Raw genomic sequence first — 24487 nt, 5'->3', positions numbered from 1 at the left:
ATAACTTTCTGAACTTCAAGCAAAGCATCTTGCAAATACTATAATCTCAAAGAATTTTAAGAGTTACATGGACTGGTTAGGAATTTGTCTGAAGTATCCAGGGCAACAGACTTGTTACATTGACTTTTTCTGTTCCATGGGAAACTGCAACTTTTTGTCTTTGCTTATATTCTGCATGTTTTTCTTTCGTTTCACATTCTCTTTCAGTAAGTAGAGCTTGTTTTTCTGTCAATATCTCCTGGCGACAGAGAGAGTGCTATCTATTGTTTCATGTTCTAAATTGCTTCTGACTTCATTTTACACCTGGGGAGTATGGAAGTACGGATCTGTGGCTGTTGCTTTCACACTTTGTCATGATTTTCTTTATTTTTGCTTAAGAAAATTGACAAGCCACCATTTGAGACCTGGAGTTTTTCTACTATGGTAGTACCACTGCAGCTCTGTAAGTTCAGACTGCATTGTTTTGCTGTGAATATAAACTAAAGTGTCTCATACTTTTCAGTGACTAAAGCCCATTTCCAGTTTGAATATTTTCTAACTTCAGTTTCTAGTAGGGTACTTGGATTTTTGATATCTAGAGGAGTATGTTTAGTAACTTCTAAAGAGAGAGAAAATTTAGAAATAAACCTGCTCTCTGTTTTCCTGTGAGGTTTATTTTTTTTTTCCTCCTTATTAATGATTATAGAATGAGTCAGTAGAAGCTTCAGGTAACCCCATGGTGGTGAAGGTAATGTAACCTATTTTACTTTGAGGGGGGCATAAGGGAGGGGGGAAGTGAGAGAACTGTTAAGTTTTAATGAGCTTCTTTTCCAAGCCTGCTAACCTATTTTTGTCATGGGTAGACCACAGGTGTACAGGCTGGAGGTCACACAAGACTTTGACATACTAGCAGAATGGAGAAGTGGAGATTTGTACAAATGTAAGTTTTCAGATGTGCTGGACAAAATGGTAAATTTGCTTTAATATAATTTATCTGTTCAGTATACCAGAGGAGGCTTGTGGCTCTAAAAAATCAAGGCTGAAGAGAAATTTGGCTGATGGAAGGTAGAAATGTACATTTGTGACTCTCCAGACAGTGGAAATATTGAAGGTTTCTTTTGGAAGAGTTCAGTGGGCTGGAGAAGCCACACAGCTGTGTGGAGGTTTACTTGGCGCTGAACAGAATTCTCCCAGGCCTTAGAAGAAAAGTGCAGAGATGTAGCAGGAAAACAAAGTCATGGATTACTCGAGAGCTGGCCCTACAGAAAGGATTTGGATTTTTTTGACCATTTAAAATACATCTGCTGAAGAGAAATATTTTAAAAAGGTGTAACCTCAGATTGTAACACTCAGAAGCAGTTTGCTGGCATTGAGAATTTGCATCATTGCTCAAGCAGAAATTCAAACTGAGAAATGTGATCTATTTGCATAATGCTTGTGACTGTGGATTGTATTTGGTGGTTGTGGCTTTTTGTGTGTGTGTTTTGTTTTTTGTTTGGTGTGGTGCGTTGTGTGTGTTTTGTGGCGCGTGTGTGTGGTGGTGTTTTTTTTTTCCTCTTGTTAAAGAATACATGAAAAGAGGTAGATAACCCACGATAGCACAGCAGATAAAGCGATGTAACTGTGCAGAACAGTGGACGATTATTAGAACAAAAGTTAAGTATAATAAATATTTCTGAGAATAGTAGTCAAACAATGTAACTAGTGCTTATAACTATGCCAGCTTTGAAAGCAGTTAAGGCTGTGTTAGCTGAAGCACAAACAAAGCTGAAACACTTCTGTGCAAATATCAGGAGCTTGGGGTATAAAATGGAATAATTTGAATTGCAGAATATTAAACTAGATATCACAGCCATAAGACAGTAGCATAGCAGTCATGACAGAACATGAATACTGAAGGATACGACCTTTTCAAGCAAGCTAGAAATAGTCTACTGAATAGCACTATAATAAATGATGCATTGCTCTAATAATTTAGAGACAATGTAAGTGAAACTGAGACTGCTTAAACTGATGTCAGTTTAGTGAAAGGTGGTAAGAGTTTCTCCTGGGTGTTGGTAGATTTCTGACGTAGATCCAGAGCAGCATCTGGAAACAGGTAATTGTAATGGTGTAAAGATTAAAATTACTGGACACTTTGTGAGAGGCTACCTTCATACCTGCCGACTGGAGAAAGTGTTTCTGATGATGGTAGGAAGGGCCAAGATATTGTGGTTAAAAAGTCTAACAATTTTCTTAATTTGAAAACAAATAATGGGGCCAAGAACAGATGAGGTTGGTTTGGAATACTGCAGTTTCAGCTCAGACTTTGTGTATCTGGGGTATTTATATGTTTTTTGGTCCTGTGTGTTTTTCTGAGAGCTGGGTTCAGGGAAGGATGATGAGGACCAGAAAGCATTCCCTACAGGAGAAGAACTGAAAAAACAAACTCAAAACTTAGCTTGCTTTGACACTTCCAGTAAGGCAAAGAAGGGACCATAAATGTAAGATAAAGGTCAGTGTTGGCATAATAATGTGGATAATTTGGACATTAAGACATTCAGTCTGGAAATTACAGAAGGTTCTTGCCATTAAACCAGGCAGGTGCAGGAGCAATGTTCCTTTGGGGATATCAAGACAAAGCTGTCTAGCTGCTTTTAGGTTTAAGCTCGATAATATATGTTGTGAAAAGGGTTAGATTCTGTTGCATATAATAACAGGTTTCATAACTCGGAGGTTTCTTTCTGTTTGGTTTTTAACGTGGCTGAGTTAATCCTTTGTGTCCAGTGTGTGCTCTCTGGGTTGACTGACTGGTATCTGGCAGGAACTGTAAGGAACTAGATGTAGTCTGTTCTTTGGATTACCTCTACAAGCTTTACAGGGAGTAACTTTTTGTTACTTTTTGTTGAGGTTTAAATCCCATTAAGTTGAAATGCCACTACTACAGTTACAAAGAATTACCCTGAACCTTTCATTTCCATGTCGAGAGAAATCTTTTATAGGACTCGAGGCCTTTAAAACACATGATGTTAAAACTGACAGGTTTCTGACCCTTGGTAATTTTTTGTGCTTGAAAGGTAATCATTGGAACAGTCTTTCATTCTCACACACTTCAAAACTGGCAGCATAAAAGCCAATAATAATAATAATAATAAAACCCCCCCTCACCTGCTGCCCCTCCAGACTTCACACCTCTTCCATTCACCTGCGGGAAAAGTCTGTGACTTGTCTTGATGCTTGTGCTAATGGCAAGGGAGGTGCCCATGCATCTCTCCATGGAGTGATTTGAAGTTAATGTTATGCTATTTTGCTGGATCAAAATAGAGGTTGAACCTTTGTATTTTGGTAGCACAAGAGGAAACAGTTGGTGTATCCACAGACTACTTAAATTTAGGAAAGGGGTTTTGGGAGAAGGAAATAAACAGTAAATGGCTTAGTAAAGAAGTCTGGTGGATCTGTGTTGCTCCTTATGGCAGGGGGTGGAGAAGGAGAATTTAAAACCAAAGGGAAATGTAGGCCAGAAGTGTTAAATCTTTGATCATATTCACTTAGAACGTAGAAAGAAAGTGCCAACCTTAATAGCTTTCCAAACAAAATGCAAAACTTCAGTCTTCCTTTATTTATTTATTTTAAAAATATGTATGCCGGGAAGGGAAGGAGACAGTTAAATCTGAGAAACAACTAGAGAAACTTGGCACTGTGCATAACCTCCAACTAACATACTCCTAATTGCCCGACTGCTTTGAGGAAATAAGGGAAGAAATCAGTTTTTGAGTCATTTATGTATGTTTTTTGTCTCCCTTGTAAGTTATTAATACACCATAGTGAAATGGTGTGTGTGGGGAAACCACAACAACCTATGTTGGGTAGATTAAGTGGAACATTTTTGCAAAATCCTCTTTGTGTGCATATGTATGCTTGCAACCTGCAAGTTTTAAGATGTTCTCAGGCATAGGCAACAGCTTTTTATCAGCAGAATTAAAGTTTCTTAAACTTCTTTTTCTGAGGTCCTGCACAAGTTGCTTTTCTGCCTTGAAGCAAGGTGGTCAAAATAGTTTAGACTAAGGTTTGAAAATTCAAGAACGGGAGTAAAAAATCCTGAAGCTGTTGAGGTTGTACTTGAAATAACAGTTTTAAGGCTGTTATGTGCCAATTGCAGAAAGTTCTCCTGTCTGCCAGCTGCAGCAGAGCTGTTAGTCCACAGAGCAGCTGCCTTACGTGGGTTTGCTTAGAGAGCTGGAAGAAGCTGGACCCTGAGGTTCGAGTGTGCTGCCTTCTTGCCTTTACCATGTGTCAAAAGCTTACTGTTACCCAGAGTGGTGAGAAGAGCTTACTGAAAGCTCTGGCCAGCCTTTTTAGATTTGGACTTTTCAGTGCTTTGGGTTTGTTGGTCCCCTTCTGAGTTCTGTTTCTCTGCTTCAGGCTGGTTTCCCAGAAGTTCTTTTAGAACCGGAAAACCCTTCCAAGGTATGGAAGTCTGATTAAAATGTAGGTGATAATCCTTCAGTTAGATGTTGAGCAGCTTTTCCAGGCTGGACAAGCAGGTGTTAATTTTTTACTAGGCATGGAAAAGAGACTGTGACCATTCACATCCTGGGGCAAGACCAGTTTCTGTGTCAAGGGGCTTTGCTGGTACTGCCATGCACCTTTGGTTTTAATCACAGAATCTCTGAGCCCTAGACTGCCTCTAGTAAAAATCATAGTTATCTTTCATGTTTAATACAAACCCGTTCATTTAATTCAGACACATGTGTTTTGTAATAATTGTTTCATACCACTGAAGTCATGGACTCTACTTAAACAATTCTGTACCAAAGCAACATGAATATGTTATAGAACCACCTCTTGAATTTCCTATTTTATGTGTAACTCTGACAGCCTTATTTTTTTCTTGAAGTTACTGCTGTGAACTTTTTATCTTTGCATGAGGTGTTTAATCTGGAAAAAAAAAAGTATTTTTTGTGAGTTTTATGCAGCTGGGCTATTTGTCAGATCCAGCTTCTTAGACTAAGGTTGTTTGAAATAAAAATTTGCAAAACATTTGCCAATGACCCCTTACAGCTGAAGAGAGTAGTGTGTTGCACGTGACAGAGTTAGTAACTGTGTGCAGAAATCCAGTTAAATAGAGGGCTCTGTTGCCCAATTAATAACTTACAAAATAAGATGCAATTTATTTTCCAGGATTTTAAAAAATTTCCTTGGTGTTTCCAGCTAGTGGAAAACTTGTGTATTACTGGAAACAGGTGGTGTAATGATGGACATCCAAGAACAGGAAATTTAAGTTTACTTGAGGGTGAAGTGTTACTCTTCCCGAATTGCCTGTCTGGATGTGAAGGTGTTAGCAGGTTCTGACTTTCCACACGTGGTGTCTGTGGTGCTTACAGGTGGTAACAGAGGGGAATTCTGTGGCCACAAAATCAGCAGTCCCATAGGTCACTGGGGATAAGGCAAGGAAGAGAGCTTCTGTACCTGCAAATATGCAGGTTAAACAGTCCTAATCTTAATTGAAATGTCTATGTGGGAAGTAGGTATGTGGGAGGAGCTTCATTGTCATCTGTATTGTCCTTTGGCCATGGGTTCAAGTTGTGGTTCTTAAATATCACCTCCTACTTTCTTCTAATCTTTTTTCACTTTGGATGAATTTAGAGAGATTTCATCGCCTGCTTGACTTAAAAAAATTGGAAGTTTTTAAGTTTTCTTGATGTTTTATTCATACTTTAAAATACGTAAACTTGATTCCTATCTGCTAATTGAGGATATGTGGTTGATGTTAAGGCAAAAGGTCAATAAATGATTTGTTATTGCTGTAGCTGCTGCATCAGTATAAAGCGGTAATGTTTGCAGTGATTTGATTGTTCCTTGAGTTTTGTTGTATTTCTTCCCCCCTGTAACTTTGTTTTGTATCTGTCCCTGAATATTCTCATTCTCTGATGACATAATAGTTCCTGCTGAACTGAAACTTCTATTGCATGTAAAGATTGAATCATTATTCAGATACAGTTAACGATTTATTGCTTTTCCTTAATATAACAGCACTAAGTCACATTTTCCTAGATTTATATGTTCAGCGGTGATACTAGGTTTTTAAGGAGAAAGGTAGGTAACCAGATATTTGTGAACTTTCAGGAACAATATATTTAAGGAATGTACTTCATATGAAGATTTTTTTCTGGTATTTTTGTTGAATTTTAATTATTCTAATTAAGTATCGTCATCAAATATTAACCCCTTCACTTTCCCATGCTTTCTTTCTGTCATTTTAGAGGTAATTGAAGGAAACTCAGTAACCCCTTTCCCTTGGAAGGTTCAGGGGCAGGAGACCTCATGGTAACTCCCTAACTGTGGGACAGTAAAATTGAAGCTTCTGCTGGGTCTTCACAGATGTGTTGAATGAGTTTCTGTAAGGAAAAACACTTCTGTTATTTTCTTGAAGACCGTGGGGGAAGAAGGCAGCCAAAGCAGAACTGATGCTATTAAGCAAAGTGGAAGAGGTTCCTTCCTGTTAACGCCGAAAAAAAAATGGTGGTGAACTCCAGAGCTCCCTGAAACTTAGTGAAGGGACTTTACTCCAAATCTTTATATCTTATATCTCTATTCTTAAAATATGATATTAATGTTGTATTTTACTTCATGTGGGTGACTTGACTAAATAATAGCTAAAATCTGTAGAACCCAAATATCTCAAATTTGCTGTTTAAAATCTTTACATATTTATAACTTGGGTAAACCCCAGATATCATGAATTTCATAGAATCATAGAATACCAGGTTGGAAGGGACCTCAAGGAAATTTGGAGGTTGGGGAGAAGCAGAGAGAAACTCTCATCACTATGGTTTTCTCAGCCATGTGGTATTTTTTTTTTTTCTTGCTGTCAATATAGATACCAAGAGCATAGAAGTTGTTTGATTCTAGGATATGATGCAAAGCAACAAAGGTTAAGAAATAAAAAGTTCAGTTCCCAAACAACTTTGAAAGATTAAAAAAAAAATCCTGCATCTTGCAGAGTACAAGCTGCAGTCTTAGTACGGTAATTTATCTGTTACAGTAAAAATGGCCAGTAAAATTGGTGTCATAGCAATGCTGTATTTTAAGTTGCCTTTTGCATCTGCAGTTGCATTTTGGACCTTTTGCCTCTGCCTTTTGCGTCTTTATAGATATTGGAAGAGACAGGAAATAGTCTTGTAGAGGTGAACGTTCCACCCAAATACTGTATCTTGCAGAATGGAGCACGCTGCCATTTTCAATACAGTGCAGTATTTTTTTGAAACTGGTTACTGTGTCCTCTATCTGTCCCTTTCTTTAAGAGATGAGTGGTCCCAGCACATTATCTCCTTCAGACTGGTTTACCTACCGTCTAGTGTGTAGGAGCTCCAAGTGAATTGATCTATACTGTACTCAGGTTTGCTTTGGTTTTCTGCTCTGTTTTGTTTTGTTTGAAATGGCAGGTTACAAATGGTTTGTGTGTTTACATTCCTGGAGACCAGAGAAAGGAATCTGCTGTGTAAACAAATTGGTAAATAAGTAGTGACTGAAATGCTGCTATTTAGCTGGAGACCACCTGCTCTGAAACCACCGTGTCATAGTAGTGGCTGAACTCAAATTAACAGGGTCATTTGTGTGTAGCTAATGGCTTTGAAACATTAATTGATGCAGTCACTTTTGAATAGGGTTTTGGAAGACTGACTTAATCTTCTGGCGCTTGTTTTCAAGCATTGGTTTTAAAGTGGATAAACTCCATAATCCAGCTTTCTTGCTGGCCCAAGTGAAAGTTATAGCCAGTGCAGTTGTGCCCTTTGGGAGTGGAAAGAAGGTGATGTGGCTGGGCAGGCAGTCACTGGAGCAGACATGGGAGACAGAGGAATTTAAGACGGTGTTCCTGGAAATCATGGTTGCAGATATGAGGGTGGCTTATGGCTTAATTTGGATTTACCTGGATCTCGTTGAGTAAGGACTATGTTTGAAGTCCTTTATATGTGAAATTTGTCCTAGGGCTGCAGTTATAGCATCACACTAAGCTGACATGTCTGCAGAAATATGACCTGTAGGGCACATTCTTGTCCTCTGCACTGGGCTGGCACTGGTGTTTCTGCAGCCAGGTAGCCAGTCTGATCAGGGAACAGCTTGATGAGGCTGGTTTTCATCAAGAGAAGCTCCTGAAGCTGATTGTGTGGCTACATCAGGGCTGGTGCTGCCATGGGGAAGAAGCGCTCCCTTTCCCCAGGAGCCTGCACCTCTGTCTCATCAGTGGCTGCTCAAGAACAGCCTGAAGGAGGTCACACTTCGAACCCTGTGAGTTGCAACCATGTGGCCGTGCTGGTGAAAGCAGCAGTTTTGTTCTTGTTCAATCCCCCTGCCTTGTGTGGTACAGTTTGTTAGGCTGTGAACCACATGAGGCAGCTCTGGCTACTCATAAATGACTTTTTTCACAGAGCTGGTTTTGGGTGGGATCAGTGTCAGCAGGTAGAAGTACATCGGTCAGTGAGTGTGCCAGATTATACCTGCTTGCAGTAGGTGTCTATTCGTATTATCCCTTTTAGGGGAAGCAAAATGCAGGATTTTTTTTTCTGAAAGATCACATCTGAATGCTGGGAAACTACATGAATCATTTAGGAATTTTGTTGACTGGGAAGTCTGTCAGCTGAAGGGAAGACAAAGCTGTTCTGTCTTTTTTTTCAACTGAAGGGAATACCTTCAAGCCAGGCCAGCATTTTATTTTTTGTTCTCTGTCTCCAAACAGGAGAGCTCAATTCTGGTTTTGTTTTGGTTTTTTTTCAATAGATACTCCACTTTTAAAGTCTTGCTATTTTTAAGACTTTAAAAGGGACTTGCAGACAGTAGTAGTACTGAAACAAGGGTGCTGGTGGGTTTGTGTGATGTGGTATTATGGCACTGCCAGGCCATGCCTCCTTTGGAAGAAGGCTGGCTCTGGTTAGGGACAGCCTTGTTGGCTGGAACTCCTCTGTTTTTCAGAGCACTGTGGGGCAAGGTTGGTGGATCTGAGAAGTGAAGGGAATATAAAGGCATAAAAGTTATTACGTGGTATGTGTGTGTTTCAGCATAAAATACAACTGAAATGACCACTATTGGGAAAAACAGAACTGTTGATGTTCCTGTTACCTTTCCTCTATACGCACACCAAAAAAAAAATCACAATTGTTTTTCTAGGTTACTGTTGTTTCATCCAAGCTCACTAAAGCTGTCCAAAAAAGTGACATGACTCACTAACTTGCTGAATATTATGGGCCTGTTGTGTTTGTTGTGTGTGGTTTGTTGTGCGTTTGTGGTTTTTTTTCTTATTGGTAAGGCCACAATGGCTGATAAATGGTATGAAGTAACAGTTGAAATAGTTCGATGATAATCTCTTCAAATAGATTACAATAGTAGTGGCAGCCTACCAAAGTAGAAATGAAAATTACAAACAATTTATGGTCAGACTAGCTTTGATCTTGCGGGTAGGAAATAAGATGCCAGGAGGCAACAACGAAGTTGGAAATAAACTGAAATTTTCCATGGGTAAAATCAGCTAATGTGACTGCATGCAGCCAGCTGATATGAATCTTTAACTTCATATAGAAAGAAATAGCTTCGTATTGCCAATAGATAATTTCTGTAGATAACCTAGCATTTAGTGATACCTGATATATAGATCTTGCCTATCTTAGTGTGGGGAAAAAAAATCATGAAAGGAAGACTCTGTTGTAAGACACACGTTCCTCTACTGTTTTATACCTTTGTGTTAAGGTTGCCATCTGCAAGTCCTCTAAAACCTACTTTGGAATCCAGTCTTTGAATTTATGTAAGCCCAAGATAGTTTTCTTCCCTAATTGACTGATCACCTGTTAATGATTTTTGAGGTAAAACTTAAATACAGTTTAGATTTTCAAACTTTTCATTTAGATATATCAATATATCTGTGTATTTGAAACTCCTGTCATATATCAGTTCTTATTACAGGCTTTATATCGTGCTCTTATTTCCTCCATCTGAGAAAGAAAACCTGGTGTTTTATTTGACTGTGCAGGGATCAGTGACAGTATGAAGAATTTTAAGGGGGGGAGAGGGGCGCAAAATGTCTTATTTATATTTTATGGCCTAATAATTACTATATGGGTGAAATAAAGAGACAGTATGTGGAATTAGTAATAACTCTTTGCTCAAAAACAATATCATGCTTGAAGACAAAATTGTAGAATAATTTTGAAGCTTTCCTTTTGAAGGTTGTTTCCTGCACTTTGTATGTGTTCCAAAGATTAAAGAAGTTCTTAGTATAACATGGTGTAAACTAAAAATATTGTACCTTTTCAAAGGAAGAGAAGGGAAATTTAGAATGTATTTGACAGGGTTTCTGAGGACTTGTGGGCATGAGTTTTAGCGTTTTTCTTTTTGAAATTGCTAAACTAGTGAAATGAGGCAGACAATTTTATTGACTTTGAGAGGTTTAGGGGATTGCATCATTAGAAAGCTTATGCTTTAACACTTTACCAAAATATCTAGAATTAAATGCAGTACTAATGAAAGCTGCAAAGTATTGTGCATTAATTTATTTAATGCTGAGCTGTGCTTAAGGTATATAAATAAACTTGGAACCTAAAAAATAGTGCTGAAAGTGGTGTTTTGGGGTAGTGCATGCAGCCGTGGGGGTGGTTATTCTGTTTTGTATTAGCGTTAGTGTCCTCCTGCACTTAATGCTTTGAGCAGCTACAGCTCAGTGGTACAAGGTGCAGGAGTTGGAGAGCAGTTGCAAATTATTTCAATGTGTAGTGGGTTTTTTTTCCATGCTAGTCTTGTGTGCTGAAGTCAATTTTGTGCAGGTCTTGCATGATCAAAGTTCATTGAAAGCTAAGACTATTTGAACATGTGTGATGGGTTTGCCCTGGCTGGGCACCAGGTGCCCACCAAGCTGCTCTATCACTCCCCCTCCTCAGCTGGACAGGGAAGAGAAAATATAACAAACAGGCTCGTGGGTCAAGATAAGGACGGGGAGATCACTTGGCAATTACTGTCACAGGCAAAACTGACTCGACTTGGAAATGAATTAATTTTATTACCAATCAAATCAGAGTAGGGTAATGAGAAATAAACCCAAAACCTAAAACACCTCCCCCCCACACCTCCCTTCTTCCCAGGCTTAACTTTACTCCTGAATTGTCTAACTTCTTCTTTTGAGCAGCTTAGGGATTCAGGGAATGGGTGGTGCGGTCAGTTCATCACAGATGGTCTCTGCTGCTCCTTCCTCCTCACGCTCCTTCCCTGCTCCAGCGTGGGGTCCCTCCCACGGGAGACAGTCCTCCATGAACTTCTCCAATGTGCGTCCTGCCCACAGGCTGTAGTTCTTCACAAACTGCCCCGGCGTGGGTCCTTTCCATGGGGTGCAGTCCTTCAGGAGCAGACTGCTCCAGCATGGGTCCTCCACAAGGTCATGAGTCCTGCTAGCAAACCTGCTCCAGCCTGGGCTTCCCATGGGGTCAGAGCTTCCTTTGGGCATCCACCTGCTTCAGTGTGGGGGTCCTACACAGGCTGCAGGTGGAAATCTGCTCCAGTGTGGACCTCCATGGGCTGCAGAGGGGCAACCTGCTTTGCCATGGTCTGCACCACAGGCTGCAGGGGAACCTGCTCCAGCGCCTGGAGCACCGCCTGCCTCCTTCACTGGCCTTGGGGTCTGCAGGGCTGTTCGTCTTGCATATTCTCACTCCTCTCTCCGGCTGCTGTCATGCAGCGGTTTTTCCTGTTCTTAAATACATTATCCCAGAGGTGCTGACAGCATTGCTGGTGGGCTCAGCCTTGGCCAGCGGTGGGTCACTCTTGGAGCTGGCTGGCACTTGGTCTGTCGGACATGGGGGCAGCTTCTTACAGAAGCCAACCCTGTAGCCCCTTCACTACCAAAACCTTGCTACTCAGACCCAATACAACATGCTACTAGTTTTGATCGACCTCTAGCATTTATGAATAGGGTAGGAAGTGGGTTTGTATCTCTGCAAGTGATCACCAATGTACATTTCTCTTACTGTGATAATTTAAAAAAGAAATGCAACTATATGGCTGGTGTTTAACAGCTACAATACGTCTTGCCTCTTGTTTTCTGTCATGTGAATCAAGTAGTTCTGATTGTTCCATGTCCATAGCAAGTAATCATGAAACCTATAATTGCAAATGCGGGGAGATGTGGGATGCTCAACAAAGACTTCATAAATTTTGTGGTCCATGAGCTGTCCATACTGTCATCTATTTGAAAGTTATTGCTTCCAAGGACGTAGGCTCCTCCACCTTTTTCTGTCCTGGCGATGCACAAAGTAATTGACTGGTCTGGCTTACTTGTGAGTTATGGTTGTGGTGATTGTGCGGGGAAAAATGCTGAGAGGGACATTAGATTCAGCATGCCTCTCTCTAACCACAAGTATTAAATAATGTCTGTCTCTTGAACCACTAGTATTAAATAACTGAAGATAATATCTTTCCTTTTGGAGTTCACGTTAGCAAAGAGGTTAGCTAAGAGAAACATTTAAAGGCACTATATGACTAAGTAGTTTCCCTGGCTGACAGCTTTATTCCAAAATTGAGCCAGAAGGGAAGTGGATTATTGAGCTAAAAAGTCTCTCTTCTCCTTCAAGGAGAACCAGTGCTGCAGCTGGACACAGACACTTCTACTGGGGCTTTTTACCTTTAATTTATTGTTGTGTCAACACCGGCCATCGGCTTTCTAAGTTAAACCCAAGTTTGAATCCCATGATCTCTAATGCCCTTTAGGTCTGAATAATATTCAGACATTGTCAGATTGGTTTAGCTTCGCTGGCAGACTTCCAGGCACCTTGGTTGTTATCACTGTGGAGCTCTGCTGGCCCAGCTGCCTTGCATTTCAAGACTGGTCCTGGCTTAATATACACTGAGACGTGCTGTCTTGAGGGTTTGAACTGCTGTGTACTGCTCTCACTGTCCCACATGATTTACATGTTATGGCTCATATGCAGAGCAAGTGATGCACAGATGTGATAAAAGCAATTTCTAGGCCATTACCACTGAGTGCAAGAGAGATATCATCTCTCTTGGGGAAAAAAATAACAAAATCAATATTCACATATTCTCTTGGAGTTTCTTTAATCCTTTTAACAGCCTTTCCAGAAACCCAAAATGTTGTGCTGTTTACCTGGCCCTGTTTTTTTCCTTTGATCAAAGCAAAAGCTTTCTTAAATGGCAGTTAACAACTTGTCCACTGATCTTCTGTGTGGAGTACAAATGTCCATGCATTGCAGTAATTACTGCATTTAAGCATAATTAGAGTTTAGCCACGAACTTTCATTGCTCTGATAGCATAGATTTTGTTCAGTTATTAATGGTTTTCAATGATTCTTCCATCTGGAACCAGACTTGCAGGGTCTGACTTCCTCCACGCTAATCAAAAAGATTAAAGCAATCTAAAGTAACTGTATGTAGCCAAAGATGCTATTTAGGGTACGTTTATAAGGTGTTTATAAAAAGGACTAGAGCAGATTAATTCATAAAGCAATAACTAAGTAGGCTGCAGAATTTCTAGAGCTGTGTTCTTTAAAACAAGAAGGCTGCCAGTGAACCATGTGAAAGGTGCGCAAGGTATCTGCTTGAGAGGGGACTGGCCTCTAACAGAACCGTACACAGTTGGAGATCACAAAATCTGTTTACCTCGCTGAGCCTGTGCTTCTTTTTCAAAACCAAATGGGTTTATTGCAAACACTGTTTGCTCTGTTGTCAAAAATACAGTCCGTGGCCCTACAACAAAAGTAACCATTCCACTCGGCATACAGAGGCTAGTAGGAATACATGCATTGCCTGTCCCAAGGCCCCTGTAGACTGTATGCCCTAGAGAGCCTCTTGCAAGGGGCATGCTGGCTGGGTCTTGTGTATTGTGTGGCCAAGCCACCATCTTCCATGCCTCCACGATGGATTTGGTTTTCAATGCTGAACACACTGTGGTATTAGATTACAGTGTGTGATAAATATCCTTTTTGTAAGTGCTGCATGACTCATCTTTCCACAGTTTGTAGTCTATCAATTTACAAAACGTAGGCAACCAGCTGCACCATCACGGAGCCTCCGTTGGAGTCAGTAACTCATTTTGGGCACAGCAGCGTGCTTGTATGTTGTAAATAGCAGGTCAGGCTCTGTGCTGGCTATGAGGTTATGAGGCTGTAATTTCAACAAGATCATGGAATGGAGTCAAAGGCATGAAGATTTACTTAAAATATAAGTATAGCTGCTGATGCTAATGGAAAAACAAGAAAGAAAATGTGTGTGGGAATGAATGGAAAAGTTGAAGCTGCTTAGATACTTGTTGGTATTGCTTGCATGTATTCTGTTTCTTGCTTGTGAGAGTACTTGATAGTGAAAGGGAGACTTAAAAGTGCTTTTCAGTTTTATGGCAGTTCTCCATAGAGCTTTCATAGGAGGAAAAAATCACTTAGAGATTTGCCTTCTGAAGGTCGTATTAATGGCTTGTCTGTGTTTCATATGTACAAAGTAATAGTTGAGCTTGATCTGCTTTCGCTGTTGTAGTACTATTGGAACTGACTGTGGTTTGGTGATTGGAAATAAAAGGACTCAGCACAAGTTATTGATTGAGGGATAAACTTGAACAAAGGAAGGGAATACAATGGGAAATGTAGGAATGACAGGGCCCACAGAAAGATACAGTGCAGAAGATGTAACTTGTCCTTCAGCTCTTCAGTTGAGAGGAACTTGATCAGGAGTTGGTAAGAGTTGTAGTTCTCCATCAGATAAAGATGTCAGTGCTGTCCTCTGAAGAACAAAGACTTCTGATTTAGAGGCGAAGTGGCTTCGGAAGCCCATGTGCTGCAGATTGGATGTTTGGACTTTTTTTTCTTATACGGTTTAGTGTGTGGTGGTTGGTGGTAGGTTTTTTTTGGTTGTTTGGTTTTGGTTTTTTTGTTTGTTTGTTTGTAGGAGTATTAAAACCATCTGACAAACTTCTGTTGCTTGAGTGTAGAGAAAGGCCTTTACAAAAGGATTGGATATTAAGAGCACTGAATATGTGGGAAATTAAAAGAAAGATCTATTTAAAACTGCTTTTCTGGCCTTATTTTCTCCTTGCAACAGTGTGGATCTGCGCTGTCTTAGGTGCAATTTGGACAAAAATATTTGTTTCCAAACATCCACTGTTAAAAACTACAGCTACTGAACCTAATCTTTAAATAATTTCAGATAAACAGAGAAGGGGCTCTGAGAGAAACAAAGATCTCTCATGTATGTGTCAAGTAGTGTTCCTTCACTAAGTTCAGTAGATGTAGTTCTGATTTTATTTATTTATTTATTCTTTAACAAACAACTAGTTTTCTTAAAGCATGGAAGAAAATGTTCCAAAACAATTGAAAACTCTTAAAATATACCATGGACAAAAGGGAAGTGCTCAGTGTACTAATCAATGTCAGTATAGCAAAACACGGACACTTAAGTTGATGGCGAACTTCTGTGGTTAATGCTTTGTATTTTGTTAGACTTACTGTTCCTGTGAAAGAGAAGGAAGCACAAGGCAACTTTTCTCCCTCCCCTGCCCCATGAATGCATATTTGAGCTTTCTAGTTATTTATATGCATATAGCCAAAATAAACAGGGAGTTTCAAAAAGATAGACCCAATTTCGAAGATACAGCGGTTTCAAATCTTTTTGAAATGGTCAATCTTTTTGAAATACCCTGTATTTTAGCAGTGTTGATAAACTGTGGAAATACTGCATAAAACTACAGCTTTTGCACGAAGTTATAGAGACACTAGAAAGCTATGTTTTTCTTCCTCAAAAAGTGTATGGGGAGAAGATGTCACCTACGTAGCCTTGGGGTTTTTCCTTATTGTTTACACTGCTCCCGTACTATGAAAGAAAGGACAGTGTTTGAAGTGTATGACAGAGTAGAAATCACAATAAACAGTAGCACCTCTTTTATTTTTTTTTCTCTGTTTTTTAATATTTCAGTTGACCTTCATATCCGCTGTCTAGATTTTGCTCAGCGTCAACAAACTAACTAGTGTCATCGTTGTCTTCTTCCATCTCTTGCTCATCTTCATCCTCTTCCCTGGCAACCCCATGAGATTCAATGCTAAAGATCTGGCTTTGCTGGCCAGGCGACCAACAGATTGTTTTGACAAGGAAGGAAAATTGAAGATTTGCAGAGTGGTTGGCGATGAAAAATTAATAGGTAAAAACGACTTGCAGTGAAAACTACCCGTGCTTGATGTGCATGTTTTCTGCAGTTGTCAGCTTACACCTTCACTAATCGCACACACCTCTCAGTTTTCTTCATTACTGATGCTTGAGTGGTGCTAAATACCTTTCTAAATAAAGAATTTTAAAGCCAGCTCTTCACTTTGCTCAAGTTTTAAAGTTTCCTTTGTCATGTACCTCAAAAACAGTACTTGGTCCTTAACATTTTTTTTTTCTGTGAAGATTGTTTTTCACTACTAGTCACTCCTAGTCACCAGTCATTAGTTGCTGTGTTTAAAGTTTAGATATCAGGTTCCTCAGGACCTGCTCTTCCCACCTCCTGAAACTGTTTTCTTTTATCATTATAGATTTTCTGTGGCTCACTTCCCACCTCCTTTGCAGGTTTATTCAGGCTTTTATGATAATTTTTTAAATGTCTTTCAGTTTCCCGTAAACTTGAATAAATGTCTATTCCCTTGGTAGCTCTTAGGAAATAGCTCTTGTTTAGCTCTAAAATCAGTCCTAATAAAATAATTTCAGCAACAGCAAATGTTTTATTTTTGCTTGTATCAAGTGATCTCCATTGTAATTTACTTTTATATTTACTTTTATCTTACTGAAACAAAACAATAAACCAACCCAGCACAGACTCAATTATGATAAGGGACTGAAAAAATTTCCTGCCACACTTTCAGACTATTTTGTGTTTTTCTCATGACAAATAGCCAGTTTCCTGTGGAGGATGCAGCAAACTTTCTGGACGTATTACTAGTGAGCATCCACTCCTGCCTGTCTTGGGCTTCTTCCACGGGATTCTGTCTCGGTGTTCTCACCATAGGCAGCATATCAGGCCCTGTCCGGTGAATACCTGACATGTTTGAGAATGCATTGTATTTTCCTTCCTTTCAGAATACGTTGAGTGCTGTTATTGCTGTTAAGAACTTTAGGTTGACCAGAGACAGACCAAACATTCCTCTAGCTTGGTATCAAGGGCGGTCTCTGGCATGGACAGTGGTGGGGGATTCTAGGAAAGTGTTGAAGAAACTGTGCATGTATAGGATGTTCCTATTGCCCAGTAGATCCTTCTGGCTCCTAGCAATCAGGTTATGACCCTCGAGAGAAGGGTGACTGCTCTCAAGGCATTTTGGTCACTACATACTATCCACTGGTAGACTTGTCATTAATCTGACTAATCTTTGGATTTACTTACTTTTCAGTTATGTGGTAGTGACTTTCCCAATTCAATATTAGAATACCTTTTATTAGAAAAATCTGTGGTGTGACTGTGATGGGATGCCTTCCTTCTGATGCCCGCAGGGTTCTGGAGGATGGAATTTAGTCTCAGAGTCCTGTACTTTTACTGTAAAACACCATACTCAAATCTGATAACTGTGTTTAGATTTTTGTTGGTGGATGTACATCAATTTATATCACATACTTCTCTTCAGTAGGTCTGGAAAGAGGCAGGAACTTCAGTTCCTTTTCTGAAAAAAACATGAATTATAAGGGAAAATAGTTACTTTAAATCCCTGTGCCTTTGAGTGTAAACCTTCCACTTTCTAGTGGGGGAAGAGCTATTTTCAAATGCTGCCTATTGGAATGTCTTAATCGAAGTTATCAAGAGTAAGAGAGAATGTTATTTATTTATTTACAGTCACAAGGCATCTCCCTGGTCAATATTATGTCTCTAGTGGTGGCCGGCTTTGAGGGAAGTACAAAAGTTCCACACAGGCAGCTGTGGAATAACATGACCTTAGGGTACAGCTGTTCTTCCAGCTCCCTGACAATTTGAGGTTGGCTGCTGTCTCAAAAATAAATTAAAAAAAAAAAAAAAAAATCTTGTGTAAGAATGTTCCTTGTTCTCCTAAGAAATAGGGTTTGTCTGAAGAGATTGTTTGTATGTGAGATGAATATTACCTATTATAGACATAAACATATTTATGTATGTATCTGCACCTACGGATATGTATGTACAAGTGCTTTTTTTTAAAAAAAAAATATATATGCAATTTTAAAAATGACTAGTTTGGAAAGAATAACTTTTTAAAGGTTGTTTGACACACTCTTCCACAGGGAAGTTCTGAAATATTCCCTGTTCTTAAAAGTTTGATTACGTACCCGCATGTGTGTATAAACACAAATGTTGTTATTCCCATTGGTTAAGCACTTTTAAAAAGTGTAGTAAAATAGTAATAGCAAAGTGACTATAAATATTTGAGTCTTATTTGCTTGCTTTTTATTTTCTGAATATTGCAAATTCAGATTAGCATGTTCTAATGGAACTGCAATAGCAAATGTTTTTGTGTCTTAACAAGGATTATCTTTCATCTCAAAGTCAAGGAAGCAAAAGCCATTCCTTGCTAAAGTGGCTGTTTCTGCTCCCATGTGAAGAAAAGGGAGAAAAGCAGAGATAACACAGTTGAGTGTATGCTGCAGTCACCACTTCTCTCGGCTGCAGGGTAGAAGAAACCTTCTGGGAAGTTATTTGGCATTTAACAGCATGTTGTACATAGCCAGCTGCTGAGTGATGCTGCCTTTTTTTGGTTAATGATTTTTTTTTTTTTCCCCTGACCTTTATAACTAATGCATCTTCTTTAAGAACCATTTAGTATATGAAGACAAAAGGTTGTTTTTATTAATTTCTTCTTTGCATACAGAACCGAGAGAGAGATGGTGCCGACTGAAAGGAAATCTGCTTTTTCTAATGAAAAATAAGGTAATTCATTTTCCTACTGCTTTTCTTCATGTGTTAGTCTAATCTTTAAGAACTTGAGTAATCCTTTTTCATTATAGCTATTGGCATTGTGCTTTTAGGGACAAAAAAATTTTCACTATTAATAGAATAGTGGAGATGAAAAAAATCCATTGTTTACTTTCTATAACACTAGCTATTCTTCATAATATCAACTTCCTTTAGCTGAATCATAAATAGTCTTTGGCCAGGTTCTCCTCATAACATACACCCATCTAAATCCAGAATTACTTCACCAATCCAATGGAATAATAAAAGCTTTATTAGGAGTTCAGGCCACTCATCCTCTGGAATGAACAAGCATCAAGCATGGAATTGCATTTTTTCTTATCCTTTCTGTCTAATATTATGAACATTGCTTCTGTAGTTGCCTGAAAATAGCAGTGGATTGTAAAGAACAGGGAGTAGTGTGAACCTTGAGACACTTACCTGTTAACAGTAAGTATTTTATAGCTGGCTCCTCAGCTATTTTTATACTGTATGGACCAGCAGTTGAGTGGAAATGATAGTACTGCTTGACAGATTGCATATTCTGTTTGAAAGATTTTTCAGTATGATATAGTGGTTTATTTTAATATAGTGATGAATGTGAACATATGGCATACTTTTAAAGCAGTATTTGCTTTCAAAGCACTGTTCAGGAGCATGTGATAGATTTCTGTATGTATGCAAACAAAATGAGACAGTATGACGTAAAGATTTTTCTGGCTTGACTTTCATATGGCTGTGTTCCCTTGGTTGGTAAAAGGACCAACAAGTTGTATGTAGGTGAAACCAAGCTCATGGACACTCCTTTGCATATATTACTATTCTCCTGTATAACTTCCAGAAGCTATTTTTAGTAAAGAGCTTTGAGTTTCAAACTACTCTTTTCTGTTCTGTGTTCCTCCACACGTCCTGTATTCATGGGAGACTCTGGCATTTTGTAGAACAGTTTCAGGAAATATTTTGATCAACTTTGCGGCTGTGAAGAGAAGAGTAGGAGAGTCTTACTGAAATCAAATGTAGTCTATAAATTTCTGGAGCCAGACTAGACTAGAGGGTTTAGCGTGGATTGCTACTCGGGTTCATATGGTGTTTGGTGGGTTTTTTTGTGAGGGGTATTTTTTTAATGCATAGGTGAGAGGCAGGTGGATGGAATGAGGAATATGTGGCAATTTGTGGGTTGGCTGATTTGCTGGTCCAACTAGGTCCACTCAGGTGGTTCAAACACAGAGTTCTATTTTGAGAAACTTGGAGGATGAGGCGTTCATGCAGCTCTTAATATCCAACCCTTTTCTAAAGGCCTTTCTCTACACTCAACGTAGAGAATTAATGGCTTGTTACTGAAATGATTTAGGCTTGCAATAAACAAATAGGAATTCCCCTTGAAATGTTGTGGTTTGACTGAACCAGTTAAAAACATAGATGGGTGGTTTTTATTTCTGTCTAGGTCACTGCCAGAAAACTGCATCTCATTCTGGCTTCATTGTTTAAACAAGTTTTCAAAATTTGCACAATTTATGGAAGGAACCAAGATATTTGGCAAATTTCAGCTTATAAAAGAGAGGACTGATTGGTGACTTGATTAATGTCAAAATGTTTTCAGAAGGTGTCTTTAATTAGGAAGGTCACAACAAGAGAAAAACTTGGAAGCTTAAGTTGGACAAATTTAAGTGATGATCACACGATGACTGGTCGCTGAAACCAAGGTGAGATGTAGTGGGTGCTCAGTTTTAGAATGTCACAACCTACTAGGCTCAGTACAAAGACCGCTGAGTGATTAAAGGGCAGTGACTTACAATAGATCAAACTATATAATGTTGCACTTCTTAGTCAGCTTATATCCTAGGAATTTGTGAAATGTCCATTTTCAGAGGCTTCTTCTGTTAGGTACTGTAAAGGATGGTTTCTCTGACAAAGACCGATCTCTCTTGAATCTCAAATCCCTGTTTCAAAGGTTGCAATTTGTAGGCATACTAAATAAAAACAAAGCAATTTGTGTGCTGTGAGGACAAAAGGGAGTGTACTCTGTATTTTTTTCCTTATCTCTTTCTAGAAATCTGAATCTAGAAATGCTTGACATAGGAAATAATACTTTGAATTTTGGGCATGTAGTTTGCCAGTATAATAATACAAAACTAAAACAACAACAGTAGTCTTGAAATTGTGCTCCCTAAAGCTGTGGTTAGTGTGACTGGCCTGGGGAACTGAGTGTGTGCGACTGGCCTTTCAGACAAAAGTTTTGACAACATGCTAATCTTGGAGCAATTCTTATAGGTCCTAGTCCAAAATACTTAAAAGTAGTATTATTAGGCAGTGTTTTCAAAACAGTTAGGCTTTAGAACTAGAAAGCAATATGTGCCTTGCCTGAAGTATGTGGGTTATTTACTTAAAACAGGGGTGTCAAACTCATTTTCACTGGGGGCCACCTCAGCCTCGCAGTTGCCTTCAAAGGGCCGAATGTCATTTCAGGACGGTGTAAATGTAACTGCTCCTACATTGATACTGTCCTGAAATGACATTCGGCCCTTTGAAGGCAACCATGAGTGTGCTGTGTTTCCTGGTGAAAATGAGTTTGACACTCCTGACTTAGACTCTACCCAGCTCCAGCCTGGGAGGTACTTTACTGCAGAACTCATGTGAGTGGGAAGCGGGGATGAAGATTGGACAACAATTGCTAATGCATGTAAATATTATATACTTTTGTGCCTTTTTTCATTGGCATCAGTGGGGACTTCTGATTAGCAGTATTGTGTACTGGTTTTATTTTTAATTACAGACCAGAATTTATAGTGATAGTTTCTTTTTGTGGGGGGGGTGTGTGTGTTTTTTTTTTTTTTTGAAGAACAGTGTATTTTTTTCATGTAAAATGTTGTCATGCTGTGTCATTTACTTTGTTGCTTTCTGTTCATAGATCCTTCAGAATAATTTTCTGCTTTATTGATTTCCAAGAAAGAAGTAAACAGATTACTTTAACCTTTTCCAATCTCTTTTAATCCTGAAGCCAATTCAGTGCTCTGTTTTTATTTGGTTTCGTTGTTTGCTCTGTATGTGTGAATTTGCAGTGATTGCTGCTAAAGTAAATAAAGAAACTACCTAACCCACCTGCTGTTCATTTTCCCATATACTAATATTGTCAAATGGTAATTCTGACACTTAGCCAGTTTTGTCAATTTCTTTGCGATCTATATGTAAAAAGAAGTAGACTAAGAAGTACGATTATGTATTTGCATCTTGGTAATGGCTCCAGAGGATCCGTTATGTTCTATTGAGTAAACACTTTTGCATTCCTACTTGTTTTTGAATATGTATTTAGGAATTTATTCAAAAGTGGATTTTTGATCGGTAGTCTGTAGTGGATTCTTTAGGAGTGTCACTAGTGTCTATTGTGTAAATTTTTCGTAGTTTGTGGTTTAACGATTCTGTAGAGGTAACCATTCTGATCTATTAGGTCAGTTTGTTCTTTCACTGGCTCAATAAACTCATGCTGCTTTGTGTGTGAGAAGTTGCCTTTTAAGACTTTAAGGATGTATCGATTTTTAAAAATTGTAATGTAGAAGAAAATAAATTTACTTATATGGATGACCATATTTAAAGTAAAAGCTGTTGTGATTGCTAAAGTATATTAAATTAGCAGTCATATTTCACACACAACATTATGAACCTGTATTTTTTTCCTCTAATCTAAATAGTGTTGTGGTAGCAAGTTGTGTGCATATTCCTACTGTTGTGAATCTATATGCTTGTTTCCTAACCACCTAAACCCAAGGGATTTATGTTGAAAAAATGGCAGACTAAACTACACAGGTGTACATTGGAGTGCTGTAATATACCTAATGCCAGAGAGGATTAAGGAAAAGGTGGTGAATATTTTGAGGCTGATCTGTAATAAATTACCTTTCCTTAAACCAAATGCGTTGTTGGGCTTAAGACTTTGCAGACAAGATTAATGAGCAAATCTAAATGGTTGTGTTGTCAACAATCACGAGCTCTCTTGCAATGTTTGTGGAAGCTTAACATAAATTATGTTGTTACAGCATTTATCACAAGTGTAATGTATTATTAACAGTTGACAGAAGAGTCTCAAAGTAAGATTTCAGATTCACTCATCAATAACCAGAGAACCACATGCAAGGTAGAAATAATAGAATAATGACATACTTCTGAGGTTCTCATGTGAATTAGATTGTAATGCAACTGGAAAATGTTATTCAGGTTATGATGGCATAGTTGTTTGTAAGTTATGCCATCAAAATATGAGAATGTATCAGTGAATCTTCTCTGCATTCAGGCAGGCACACACTATGTATTTTCAGCATAGCTGTATGGCTTCAGTATTTTCCTCCGTTTTGTTATGTTTTAAATATTCTTACAGAATGAGATTTCGTTGTTTCTATGGAAGCTGTGGTGCCTTTTTTGGTCTGTTGGACTACGAGGTTTTCTCTATGTATGTGGCTTAGCAGTCGCTAAGTCAGTGATGTCTCCAGGGCGTGTTGAAATAAAAGTATCTCTTTTAGCTAAGAATGTACTTTTAATAAACCATTTTTCAGCAGTGATTTCAATTTTCGAGAGCGTGCTCTGCGTCACTTCAAGGTCTGAGCAGCCAGAATAAGTGTTGCTGCACTGTGTAGCATTGCTTTGGGATTGAATGTCATTGCTGACGTGTTTTTTTTGGCTAAATACTACATGTATGGTATTGGTTATGACCATGTTTTGCAGTGTCTGTCAGCTGAGAAGCAGGTAAGTGAATTCGTGTCTGTAATATTCCCTCAGTAAGTTTCAGTGAAACATGGTTTTTGCTGTGTGTTGGTAAGATTTTGATTTACAGTAGGAAGTGTGCTAAATAGAGGAGGAAACAGAAAGTGACAAAACTGCAGCACAGGCAGATCTGGAAGCTGTATCCCCCCTTCTGTGGCTCAAAAGTCTTAGTGTGTTTCTAAGCATTCTCAGCCCCAACCTTGCACGTACCTTCTGCCTGCACTGAACTGAGATGATGTCCTCTTTCTATTGGAATGAGGTTTTTATACATATATAGACATACGTGTATAGACATAAGTTAAATATCGGGCAGCGTTCAGTTAAGAACTCAAATTAATTTGGTTGTGTTGAGAGAAGGGATGTTGTCATACAGGCTTAGTGAGGCTTTGTGTCCTGTGACTATAGTCTTGCATTCAGGTCAGTGAGATATCTTGTATATGTTTAAAGCCCCTTACTTATACTGAGCCTATTTTTAAACAACCAGTTGTGTTGCCCCTAAAGGCATTTTAGAATGCTGATTTGTTTGCATGCCTTCATTTAAATAGTAGACTTTTTTCAAGATTTCTTGATGTTTTTAGCTGTATTGAATTAGAGAATGCTATGCAGAGAACTCTCTGCTAATTGAATGCTTTAAACCCTAGCCCTAAAACTGCCCTAAACGTGATGTACATAATGCCAGCGTAGGGTTAGGAGGGAGGAAGCTGCCATCTTCATGTTGCTCATGAAGAGATAATGTGAGGAACATGAAGTTGTCTGGAGTATTTGGGGCAGAACAGTAAGTAAAATAGGCAAGCTTAACTCTTGATTTCCTTGGTAGCAGTTTCTCCAAAGCAGTTGCGGTGCCGACTCAGGCCC

The 24487-nt window shown here is 38.9% G+C and overlaps 1 protein-coding gene across 6 annotated transcripts in view; it reads left to right on the top strand.

Moving 5' to 3' along the window:
- The window catches only part of INPP4B (inositol polyphosphate-4-phosphatase type II B), a 310888-nt gene that overhangs the window by 22181 nt on the left and 264220 nt on the right, over window positions 1-24487 (top strand). For 3 of the 6 annotated variants that reach the window (XM_065633315.1, XM_065633324.1, XM_065633316.1), the window contains exons 2-3: window positions 15913-16135; window positions 18798-18856. The exons of 2 other annotated variants lie outside the window; for them this stretch is intronic. In XM_065633315.1, the coding sequence (XP_065489387.1) occupies window positions 16024-16135; window positions 18798-18856 (171 nt within the window). In that variant the 5' untranslated portion in view covers window positions 15913-16023. The remainder of the gene's footprint in view (window positions 1-15912; window positions 16136-18797; window positions 18857-24487) is intronic. One more of the 6 variants, XM_065633317.1, reaches the window with a different exon arrangement.

The sequence above is a fragment of the Caloenas nicobarica genome, chromosome 4 (genome assembly GCF_036013445.1).
Source record: "Caloenas nicobarica isolate bCalNic1 chromosome 4, bCalNic1.hap1, whole genome shotgun sequence".
NCBI lineage: Eukaryota > Metazoa > Chordata > Aves > Columbiformes > Columbidae > Caloenas > Caloenas nicobarica.
This window is presented reverse-complemented; position numbering and strand designations above follow the sequence as displayed.